We start from the raw sequence: 12,291 nt of genomic DNA on the forward strand, positions 1-12,291 counted from the left end.
TGCATTAATAAGGCTGTAAAATGGAACAGACGTACTTCTATTTCTAGCTGCTGTCATAAAGCTGTGATCTAGGAATCGGACGCTGGGAACATTTTGCAGTGAACTGTTTTGGCTGTTGTTTCCTTCTCTCTCTTCCTGTAATTACACAGGAAGGACAACACTTCTCTCTTTTCTGTGGCTGTGTTGTACACTTACAGTTTATCAGTCCCACAGTGACTCTCACCTGCTTGCTCTTAGAATCATTTCACAGAGAGCTAACATGTTTTCACTTGTAGAGGTAAGGTTAAGTCTGCACCCTATTCCTGTTGCTTGCCTACCTGTTAAAGTTTTCTATTTCTATCATCATGATGTTAGCACTTCTGTATGCATGTTTTGCTTTGAAAGCTGTCTTTGTATTTTTAGGAGCTGGAACTGTACTCCAGAAGTCAGGTCAAATATCTGGCAGGTGGTCACTAATAACCAGTTACTGAACTAGAAGTGTCTCCTACCTTAGGATGAGATTCCTCACTGCTGTATGCCAGTATCTCATTTTTGACAGAAAACAGTTGTGTCTTAAATGCTACTTCATGTCACTTGTTAGCTTAGTCAGCAGCAGTTATCCACCTTTTTCCTTAAAGAAAAAAATAACCAATCATTGATGTGCTTACTCTTGTAAGATGGCTACCAGTAGAAAAGCTTACTGCACACAGTTCTAGAATGATAGTTTACTCTTTTCTGTGCGATTCATCTTTGTTTACATTTCCCTCTCACTGTTGTCCTATTAAGCACACTTACTTCGAGCCTGATTAGCTTATTGTACTTTCTGTTGCCACAGTTCTGAATGGGGGTGTTGCACGTTCTGTTAAACAGTGCACATTGACCCTGAAGCCTCCCCATAACTGAAGAGGCTGAGTGGTGCCAAAGCAGCTGTGCTCTCTGTACCATGCCTGCACTTACCTGGTAGCACAGGCAGGGTCATCAACACAGCTGCTCTGCCAGACTGGAGGTGGTGTAACTGAATAGGCTGTCAACTGAGGGAAAAGTCCCATGTTTACAGTGAAAGCTTCTCTACAATAAATATCACCAGGTGCAAATTCACATGCATTGAATAAAAATGTACATGCAGACTATTTGAATTGGGGCCAGAAAGCCATCCCGGTTACTTTCAGATCATTTTTAGAAAACAGATCAGCAGCAGTGAAAATCAATAGTAAAGATAGGAAATGAAAGGCCTTTCTCTGCCCCATCCTAATATCAGCCACAAGTGCAGTTTTGTTTTTTCCCATCTCATGACAAAGCTAGAAACCCTTGATACAGCCTGGGGATAAGTTTACGGCAGTTACAGTATTTAGTTCTCACTATCCTACTTCATTATTAAGTGATAATAACTTAATCTTCCTGAAGGTGAAGCTGTTTTGGCCACAAGAACTGCTGAGTGCTCTCCCTGCCCCTATCCTGACCCATGACCTTCTCTGCAGTATTTTGTCCTCTTGAGAGGGAGTGAGAGCAGCTCAGCGTGCACCTCACACTCAGCCAGAGTTAACCCACCTCCTGCCAGACACCTGCAATGAACAATGCAAATAACATGAGATCTACACTGACCAAACTCACAGCAAGCTGTTTTAGAGACTCATTCTGGTCTATGCTACAAAAAATTGGGCAAGAGGAAGAAATCAAATCAAGTACTGTTTAATACCCACATTCTAGCTCCAGCGAGCCCTGCTGCTCTGTCTCATAGCCCCAGTCCAGCCCCCAAGTGCTTCCAGCTGTTCAGGATTAGAGGGAGAGTGATCAGTAAGGAAATCAAGGTGTTAGCCAACTCTAATGTAAGAATATGCAAATTTATTAAAATATATAGTACACTGATAAGTATGAGTACTAAATGTTTCTATCAATCAGTGATAAAGACATCTTATAAATTCACGTAATCTGGAAAAATAAAATTGCATTATAAACTTTCCATAATATTTGTAAAAGTCAGGAAAATAAAAAAAAGCAGATAGATCAAAAAAAGCAGATGTGTGGTAGCAGACATAGCACCAGGTTGTGCCAGATGGCAGCCATCCAGAAGGGCTTGAGGGAAAGACAGAGAGCCCACTTCCAGTTTTATTGGGCACTTAACCCATCCTAGGCTATGCCTACACATGATTTCACAATCCAACCAGCAGTATCAGTGGGATTTGCCATTGTTCATGCTAGAAGTACAAACCATAGACAGGCAGGGCAGAGGCCTGCTCCTCTGAAGCATTGCTTATCATTGACATTTCAGTCAAATCTGAGCAACATGAAGCACCAAGTTGCTGAGAAGGGTGCTGCACAGTTGCCACTTGGTTAGACTTAATGTTTTATCAATACCATAACATGAGAATACCAATAAGCTCAGGATTTTATTTCTGCTTAAGAAATACATCAGCATCACACGTGAGGATCAGTCTTGCTCTCAGCCCTCACTGACATCAGTGGCAGCAATTACTACTGTTCTGCAGGACCCCCCAGCAGCACCTGCTGGTAGAGCAGGCAGGTCTGGGTTTGCACAAGGGTTTTAAAACACCAAGTTGTGAAAGGCTGGTCTCACAATTACATCACTAGTTCAACAACTTGAGTATCTTTAAATAACAAAGCACCCAAGGAATGCTGCTATGCTAGAATATACTATTATTTGCACTGAGTCAAAATTAGACATATATTCATTTTTGTAAACTTATCTGTGTTCTGCTGTTCTAACTGCAACAGTTAACAATTATTCCAGCCTGTAATCAATCTGTTAATAACTGCAGGTCAAAATCTGCTTCCATTGTGAGTTTTTCTACTGAGTGCAGTTTAGTACCTCATCATAGGAAGAGAAGCATGTCACCAATTATTTGACTGCAGAACAAAATGCTATGGCTTTGCTTCTATGTCAAGTTAAAGTCTCCATCATTTGTGCTGAAAAGCTAGAAATAGATTTACACTCATTTTCAAGTTGTTTAAGGACTCTTGATAACATCTGAAATCCTCATGTCGCTGACTTTGAAGGGAGCTTTGGTACTTATTGCAGTATGTATCTATTTTCACTACACACTAAATCTTTCAGCAGAAAGTCAAGGATCATTATGAGCACTGGAAATTCCCTGCTAGAATCAATACCTGATTTGTGCACAGCTGGCACTAAAAGCTGTGTGCAGTATTTTACCACAGGTACTACAGATACTGCTCTGTAAACAGGATCGTGTCACCAGCAGCCAAGAACACACAGAATGAAAACCAGATCCATTAACACATGACTTAAAGACTACAACTATATCAATTAAAAAGAGATCAATAAAACGCAGCAGAAGAGTTCTGTGTACACCAGACCAAGTGACTGACTTGTCTAGGAGCAGCCAGTGAGTGGTCAGGTGCTTTTAAAAACTTTTCATGTTGTACTGCTTTTATTAAAAAAATATTTCCATTTATGTTGCCTTTTTTTTTTAAAAGTAGATGTTCAAGAAATTACTACAAACTGGAAACTGCTCTCTTCCAGATTACAGTTTGTAAACTGATTGCAGCTTTCTTACACACGCGTTGTTTCTGATGGCTTCCAGTTTAAATATATGCTTACCTCCCTTACTGCGTGAGCATCTGAAAAAACCTTTTCATTGTAAACGTTCTCCTTTCCTAACTGTTAACTGAGAGGAAAGCTATAGGATAAAAAGAAGGATATGTGAAAAGAAAGAAAAAGCACAGTTCTGAGAACTTGGCTTCTCAATTGAAACTTTAAAGACATCATGGTGTTTCTGACGTTAAATCTAATCACTGAAACAGTCAAATAGGAACAATTCTCCCTAAAAACTCCACCAGTAAATTCAATTTGTAGCACACCACATCCACTGTGTTCTGCCAACAGGTGCAGAAATCTTGATAAATAAAGAACAAGAAATCTGAAATATAAGTGGGAATGGATTCAATGACAACCGATGATATTGGTTTGTGAAATGAAAGCACGGCTATCACTATTATTACTGTAAAAATAAAGGTGACTGATAGAGGATTCGCAGCCTGGAGAAGTTCTTCAGGTTTTCCTCTTTCCTTTTCACTGCTCCTGCTGTGCAGTTTCCTTTTTGGAACCAGTTTTATTTTCGGAGTCAGGATCTTGTTGATCTGACCAATTTCAGTTTTAGACCACACATCCTTCAACAGGTGCCCAACCCTTGGGTAAATCTCCACAGGTTTAACATCCGGCAGTTCCTTCTCTTTCAGAGCTTTTATACGTTGATGCACACTGTCCACCTTCTCAAGAAAAACAAGTGGAGACTCTTCTTTCTGAATAGAAGTATTCAGTGACATTAATTCCAGTTGTTCTTCCCTTATTTTTTTCAACTTCTCAATGTGAGGTTCATATTCTTCTAAAATTTGTCTGTTGATTTCATCCAGTGCAGCCAGCAGAACTTGTTTTTTATGTTCCAGTGTCTCACTAAGCTTCTTAAAGTACTGTACCACTACCTTTTTATCATCTTGAACAATGCTTTCACACTGAGACTTCTGTTCTTTTAGCTTTTCAATAAGCAAGCATACATTAGACCAGTGTTTATCAGTTAATTGCTCGAGAATTTTCCCAGAAGACTCTTTCTCTTTTAGGTAGGCACTGTGAAGGTCATCTATGGGATGACCGTTGTGTTTTCCTATTGTAAGGCAATGGCCACACACTAGCTTTTTATCCAAAAGGCAGTACACGTTCAGGGGCTGCCTGTAGTGCTCACTGCAGGTGGCCACGTCAGAGTGATCCTCCTGGCGGTACTTCTCAATGATGGCCTTCAATGCAAAGTTGATGGGCAGCGACTCGGTGCCAGAGGCAGGAATCTCAACAACACTCCTGCAGTTCGGGCACTTCAGAGGAACTCTCAAGGGTCTCCAAATGGAAAAGTTGCTTGACAGCTGAATAACACTTTCCAGACAGCTCCTGCAAAAGGTATGGGAACAAGGGAGGACACGTGGGTCTTCAAACAGGCTGTAGCAAATGGAGCAAGTCAATTCTTCCTCGAATTGATGCATGTCCTGCAAAAGAAGAAAAAAAAAGTCTGATTTTTCTTTTCACGATCTTTTAAAGTTGTCTTATTCACCTAAAGGCCTCAGCATGAAATTTAATAACCAATAACCTAAGCTATACTGATGTAATCATTGCTAAGAGAAAAGAAACTATGATAAAAAACTAAAATACTATGGGCCACAAGGTGTGGGAGCCACACACCTTTATTTTCCAGATTTTCCATAGCGTCACTGTGGCACTCTGAGGTTTGCACATTTCACATTTGTAAGTGCTGTTCCAGACACCAAAACTAAAGCATGCCAATAACACAGCCAAGCCAAACAACAAATCTGTTTTCACTGACTACATACATTATTTTCTGAGAGTTAATTACTATGGGAAATACATGTAAGTATGTACACTAATGAAGTTATTGTCAATTTTGAGAACATCACTTCCACTTTGCTGAATTCTAAGTTTTCATTCATGGTTGGGAAAAAAAAAATACTTAGCAGTATCTTCATTATTTTCTCCTATATACGTGGAGCTAATAGAAATACAAAACCCTCAGACTTCTTATGTTTGCAACTACTATTTTTTCCTGAGTTCAGGCCTTTAGTTCCTTTAAATGAACCATTACAAAAGGGAAACATTCTTTACAAACAATAAACATTAGATAAAGTGCAAGATAAAAATAATCTTCAAAGATGCTTTTAACTGCGAAGTATTTGCTTGCTCTCACAGAAGCAGAGGAAGAAACAGACTGGTTTTCCTGGCACTGTTATGCAGCTCCTGTAACTCCTGTGAGCACACACAGGCAGGACAGCCGTGTGTGTCAGTCAGCGTGGGGCTCCTGCACAGCCCCCTGCCCAGGAAGGCACCGAATGCCCCAACGTGCTGCGGGGAAAGGAGACTGCACACGAGCACCAGCAGAAGGAAGGCAGGAGGTGGCTGCCAGAGACAGGAAACACCAAGGAAGAGAGATGCAGCAGCTCAGCAAGGAACAAGAAAACTGTTTCCCAGGGAAAAAATAAAAGGCAGGAGGAAGGTGGGAAATGTTTTCCTGTCCCGAGCTTTGGTAGCAAATGTATGCACATACACACGCATTCATCACAGGAGGGCCACTCACTGTAAGCAAATTACAGGCTAGAAGACACGTTAAAATTCCAAGTGTAACCATGCTGGGAGCATGCTGGGCTTCTGAAAGCTTGCAGAAATAGCAGGCCCAGTGAGCAGCTAACAACTTACCCTCCTGTAATTAGCAATGCTGTAGACAAGATAAAAGCACATCATATAGCATATCTGCCACAGCTATGTTTTAAAATTCATTAGTTTGACATTCTTTGTACAGACTTCAAGGGCCTAATTTATTTGTTTCCAAAAGCAAGCTTTCATTTAGATGGAACGAAGTAATGATGTGTATTCAATGGCAATACTGCATTCCTGACCTAGAGAGTCAGCCACTGCTCATCTCGTTAATTATACAAGCACTCGTCCAGTAACTACTATATCTAGAACATGGCTGTGTGGGTAAATAAGTAACCATTCTACAACAGAAGTCAGCTGGAATAAGCTGATAAACTCTCAAAAGGTGAATTTGGCGCCAGGTAGCAGCTGTGAATCTAAGCCAGCTCCAGTCTGACCCCACGAGTTCGGTGCTGCCAACAGCTCACTGCAGCCAAGGTAAACTAGCACCAGAAAAGCTGCCTCTTGATGTTACAGAGGTCACAGTACCCCCCGTATCACTACTATAGAAGCCCAAGTTTGTGTTAAGGAAATAAATAAGCGATTAAATGACGCATAGGCAGTATTTTCCACTTAAAGGTCACCGTCGTGGTGATGCACGACAGAACGTACGCTCAGAAAACACAACAGGCTGAGCTGCAGCCCCGGCGTTGGTTCATATGGACGAGCGGCGCCTCCCGGGTTCCATCGAAGTAACAGAGGCGGCAGCCCAACCCAACAGCCACAACTTCAAACTTTCCATGCCAGCGGGGACGGGACACGACTCGGTGCCACCGACACCCCACAGCCGCGTAGCAGCAGCGCTCCGTTGCCGTTCTGCGCCATCAGCCCGGCTCGGCGGCCCTCGGAGCGGCGGGAGGAGCGCACAGCCACGGCCTGGAGGCGGAGGTCTCATCCCGCGGGCCAAACACCGCCGCGTCAAGCCGTTTCTAAACGGGCACGCTTTCAACGTAAAGAAATACATCAAAAACCAGAGATGTCACCGGGTTGTACGGAGCGGGAGCTGAGGGCCGACGAGCGGAACGGCGCCTGCGTCCTGCGGGGCTCTCGCTGCGGGCGCACGGCGGGGCTGCGCGGGGAACGCGCCGCCGCCACACGGCCGAGCCCTGCCCGCTCCGGAGTCCCGCAGCGACGGAACGCCACGGCCCGCCCGGCCGCTACGCCGCGGGATCGATGGGAGCTCTGCGAGCGGCCCAGCTTCGCTCCGCCCCGAGCCGAGAGCCGCAGGCGGTGAGGACCCCGCGTCTCCCGCACCCCGGTAATCGCCTCACGCAGCCCCCAGCCTGCCGCCCTCTCTCTCACCTCAGCGCGCCAGCCGCCCCTCACGGCCCCGCCGCTCTCCTCAGCGCGCCGAGCCGCGCATGCGCCGCAGCGCCAACGGCCGCGCCGTTCGAAAGTAAACGGTCGGCGCGCGGGGCGGAGCCGGGCAGCAGCCGTTAACAGCGCCCCCCCCCCAACCCCCCCACAGCTCCCCTCATCATAACGTAAATCGCAATTTGCCCCCTGAGGCAAACTACAGTTTCTCATACGTGCGCCCTGTGCCGCGCCGCAACGTGTCCTAAAAGCTGTCCTTCCAAAAGACATCCCTCCCAGGAGCGATACAGAGCTGCAAAGTGAGACGAAAGAAAAAGGAAGTCAAAATGACAAAATACGAGACACGGTTCTTCATGTAATGAGTTCAGTTTATCTTGGGTTTGTGGAACCAAAGCAGCTAATAAAGATTAAAGCAGCACAAACTTTTTTACCCTGGTTTTATTTCCAGAGAAATTTTGCATGCTGGTATTGTTACAGTACGGATGGCAGTATTTTATATATTTGTTTTGCAAATTCTTTTTTTTCTCTTATTGTCCAAACAGGGTACATTTTTTTCCCAAGCTCTGTAGCTTCATTACACATTGCATTTAATTACTGCACATGTCCAAAAGCAAAAGTGCTGCTCACAGCGTTCATTCGGTTTGTTCACATGCCCAAACCATGCCCAGGAATACATCACAGAGGATGCAGGTGCAAAGTACCACATGCCAAGCCAGAAATCTGCCTGAGTTAAAATTATCAGGTTTTAGAAGTTACTTGCACTGCCAGAATCATTTAAATCATGTATTCTCTTTAATTACAGGTGGGCAGATCCCTGCCTTTTTTTGCCTGCTGATAGTACCAGACACGTGTACCTGCAGACTGTGCTCAACTTATTCCCTGCCTCTACAGCCAAATCACCCAGCAGCTGCAGAACACAGGCACCCAGCACTGAGGTGGCCTCATCCATTTCCAGGATGCTCAAGCAGCCACATGGGCTCAGTAAGAACCCACCTGAAGAGTAACCCAGAAAATGGTTTCTCAGAGAACAGATATTGACAGCACATTTCATAGTAAGTCAGAGATGAACTTGGATACAGAACATGTTCATTCACTCACTGACAGATCACAGAGACAGTAATCCACTTTTTATTACAGAGATGTCACCCTGAAGATTTTATTTACTATTTGAGCAAGAAAAAAAAAAAAAAAAAAAAAAAACTTAAGCCAGATACAGAAATCTTTAAATCCAGAAAGTCATTCTCCCCTTCAGCCTGATTTGTAGAAAAAGTTTCAGCCGTATGGATGTTTTGTTACTAGCATCACAGAGGCAAATCTTCACAAATTGAAATTTTGGGAACAAGTAGTACCTTTTAGCAGAACTCTGCAGCTGACAAATTGTTATGAGCAAGACAGTGGGTCACTGTTCTATCTGCACAGCTGACAGCCTGCAGTGTGCTAATGCCAGAGCCATCATGAAAGAATAGCTTGAGACAGCTCCCTTCAGGCTGTGCTAGGGTCTGCTGCAGTAACAGCCTGATAAATCATAGTCCATCCAATTCAGATCACAGAAACATTACAATAGTTTTGAAGATTAATAGGTAGTGCAATGTGGGTATATAGGTAGTGAAAAGTGGGTATCTCCAAATGTCTACAAACATAACAGAGGCACAGCAACATAGGTTATCAATTGTATCTTGGCACAAAAAGTCATCTGGAACACAATTCAGCAGTTAATCCCCTTAAAAAAAAATCCGCATTTCTGTGCCTATGCACATTTAGAAGTTATGAGGAAACCCTTCTTCGGGTTCACGACACAACCAAGCTGTGAATGTCGTGTTTCTTGAGAGAAACTTCTCCATCTCCTCAATACTCCTGTTTTTGTCATAATGGATGGAAATGTATTGCTACTTTACTTAGAAACCTATTCTAAATCATCTGCAACTGTACCAAAGACCTCCTAGTAATCTACAGTGCCTGAAAGAGTCCAATGGCATGGACACTCAACCTGGAATTCAGTTTGTTTCCAGGGTACAGAGACAACATAATACAGAATATATGTATATTATATATTAATTCCTTCCACTACTCCCTCAAAAGTCGCAAGGAACAAGTTACTAAAGAAGCAGCTCAAACAAGGGAGCTTTTGACAATAATTTACAAAACAGCCGATAATCTGAACAACAACACACAGTGGTTTATAGCCAGTTTATTCTTAAGTACTTAGAAGAAATAAAAATTCTCAAGATGCTGCAACGTTTAATTTGAGAAAAACCCTATTCTAAAAATGACACACATGCTTTCTCCTGCTACCTAGTGCTGCCAGTACTAAGTCTGACAAAAGCACATGCTTTTCCATCAAACTGCACAACCTCTGTAACATATTTACAGATAAGACTGCATTCAGAGCTTCCCACATCTGTCATTTCAATGTTATTTTATAGACAAAGTCTATCAAAAATATTTTCTTCAAGCTATTAAAACTGTTGTAGGTAGAGTTCTTCTTAGCTTTGGAGCACACCAAAGCAGCAGAATAAACACAGCAATTCCATTTCAAGGGATTTACAAGTAATAATGGAATTTCTTTATGGAAATTAAGTTTCCAGTCACTCTTCTGTAGGTACTAAAGCAACATTAACTCTTTCAATAAACCATGTGCCTTCTGAGTTTTACTCTGGCAGTGGCTAAAACTTGCTATTACCAAGAGTTTGTAAACTCAACACATTTTCTGCTACTAAGTTCCCTTTCATAAAGTCTATTTGATCCAGATGCATGACTTCTGTAATTGCTTCCAGCCTTGTGACCAACATTTCTGCCAGTAATTTGGTGACATGCAGAGCTGAGGAAACATTTATAGTTAAAAGTGGCAAAGTCTACAAGTATTAACATGAAGACATTCTTAATTATAAAACAGCGGAAATAATTCAGCAATTTAAGCAATAAACTATACGATAGGAGTTGTTAACAAATACATGCAGATTTCTTCACTTTCAGTAAGAAAATGCCACTCTTCTTTCTCCCTTCCACATTCACAGCTTTTTTTACTCCATGAGGGTTTTGAGATTGTGTAAAAGAGGATTCCTCACTGAAGAGATCAGCTTCTCTTACTCAGGACTAAGTTTAATTAGCAAAACCAACTCATTCCATGACCAAAACAGCAGAAACAGACAACTTACCAAGGCTGCTTGCGATCCATCAGATGATACAGCTGCACAAAGAAAACATGAAAGGTATTTCCCCATTCAAGCTTCATGCATCCAACAAGTGGCTCTCTGAGGCTGAAAGGCTTCACACAGCCAGGAGCTATTCCACATCTAGGAACAGGAGAAAAAGAAATAGGGTCAACTTCTTTTAGGCTGTTTGTTCAGATGAAGCCTAACATTCTTCACAGAGCTATTCCTTCTGGATACATCAGCTAACTCCAGTCCTAAAACCCCAGGCAGCTATTTGTCTTACAATGCTGCTCCTTGGAATTAAAAGTCTACCTGGAATAGCTTATGCTAGAAATTAACTTCTGATCTTTCTTTTATTTATTAAACCTCTTCTATATTAGATATGGCTTAACAACTCTTTTTGTACTTCAAAATACTGAAAAAATAGGCTAATATTCGACCCCACCTCTGCACATTTGGTTATTTTTCTTAGAGCTGACCAGGGATTAAGAAGTTAGCAACTGCATGATGACAATCTAAATATCACAGAACAGCACTCTGCTACTGAACAGCTCGAGAAGGGCACTTCATATCATATCTCTACCATTATAAATGAAACATCTGAGTTCCTTCTGTCAAAGGAGTATTTCCATCATTCTATAATATTACAAACTAAATATATCCAACATTACAGAGACAAAACTGACTTGTGGCCATCACCCCAGTGACAAGGCTGCACCCTCAGGTAATTCTGGTAATTCTGCCATTCCCGTTTCCAAGCTTTTACCACCTGATTGGTCTTCTAGAAGTAAACCTTCATCCCACACCCCCTGCAACTCCCCTTTCCCCAGGAATATAATTACCTTAAACGGAACCTTCTTTGGGGAGAAAAAAAAGGCACTAGCCAAACCGCCAAACAAATGCAGCCTTGATCGCGAAGAACTCCGACTGCTGCCCCCCAGTGGATGCTGGGCTATTTAACCTTGCAATATTTTGGTGCACTAACAGAGTAGGGACAGGATCTGCTGAGAAGCAGATGAATTTCCTACTTTAGTCTTTTTGGATTTTTAAATAAAACATTGAGAACACTCCGTGTAAAAAGGTAGAGGCTGAGGGTAGAAGAGCAGAGAATTAAAGGAGATTCTGTGCAAGTATGTAACAGCAGGAAGAGGCAGCAGGAGCACTGTAGGACCTTGCCACAGTGTTGTTTTCTTTTCTTCCTGCATCAAACCTACAAATTGCTACAAATACCTTTTCTCCTCTCACCTCTACCAACAACACAGCAATCTTCTCCAGTACATCACACTACAGATTCTGCGTGCCACGTGAGTAAAATTTCACTTACAGCACATCAACTTCTCCAAATAAACACACACATCACACTAACTATTCCATCCCCTCTAAGAGGTAGTTTGATTTTACATGAAAACACTCTTACTTCAGCTAACACATACTACGTAACCGGGTAAAGCAGGAATCTACACCAAAAACCATTGTGCCAAGCCCACGTAACACACTGCACTATGTGCTGATACACGGCATGTAAACAAGGCAGATGATGGAGCAGGTGTAACAGTAACACAGCACTGATCTTCAGCACCTTTTGAAGAATAGGAACGCACACACAAAAAGACACGC

The 12,291-nt window shown here is 42.5% G+C and overlaps 1 protein-coding gene across 1 annotated transcript; it reads right to left on the reverse strand.

The window, feature by feature from the left end:
• Positions 1-1,678: 1,678 nt before the first annotated feature.
• TRIM59 (tripartite motif containing 59) lies at positions 1,679-12,176 on the reverse strand. Its single transcript, XM_090147629.1, has 2 exons — positions 10,678-12,176; positions 1,679-4,992 (listed from the first exon to the last, which is right to left on the reverse strand). Exons 1-2 carry the CDS (start codon positions 10,741-10,743, stop codon positions 3,763-3,765), a joined length of 1,296 nt encoding a protein of 431 aa, XP_090003755.1. The 5' UTR covers positions 10,744-12,176; the 3' UTR covers positions 1,679-3,762.
• Between the last annotated feature and the right edge of the window lie 115 nt (positions 12,177-12,291).

This window comes from Phasianus colchicus, chromosome 10 (assembly GCF_987193195.1).
Source record: "Phasianus colchicus chromosome 10, bPhaCol1.hap1.1, whole genome shotgun sequence".
NCBI classification, from domain to species: Eukaryota; Metazoa; Chordata; class Aves; order Galliformes; family Phasianidae; genus Phasianus; species Phasianus colchicus.

Excerpts from the sequence above, each read along its gene's own strand:
- TRIM59 (XM_090147629.1), bottom strand. The coding sequence starts at position 10,743 with ATGGGGAAATACCTTTCATGTTTTCTTTGTGCAGCTGTATCATCTGAT. Across the intron at positions 4,993-10,677 it reads ATGGATCGCAAGCAGCCTTG|GACATGCATCAATTCGAGGA; the intron begins GTAAGTTGTCTG and ends CTTCTTTTGCAG.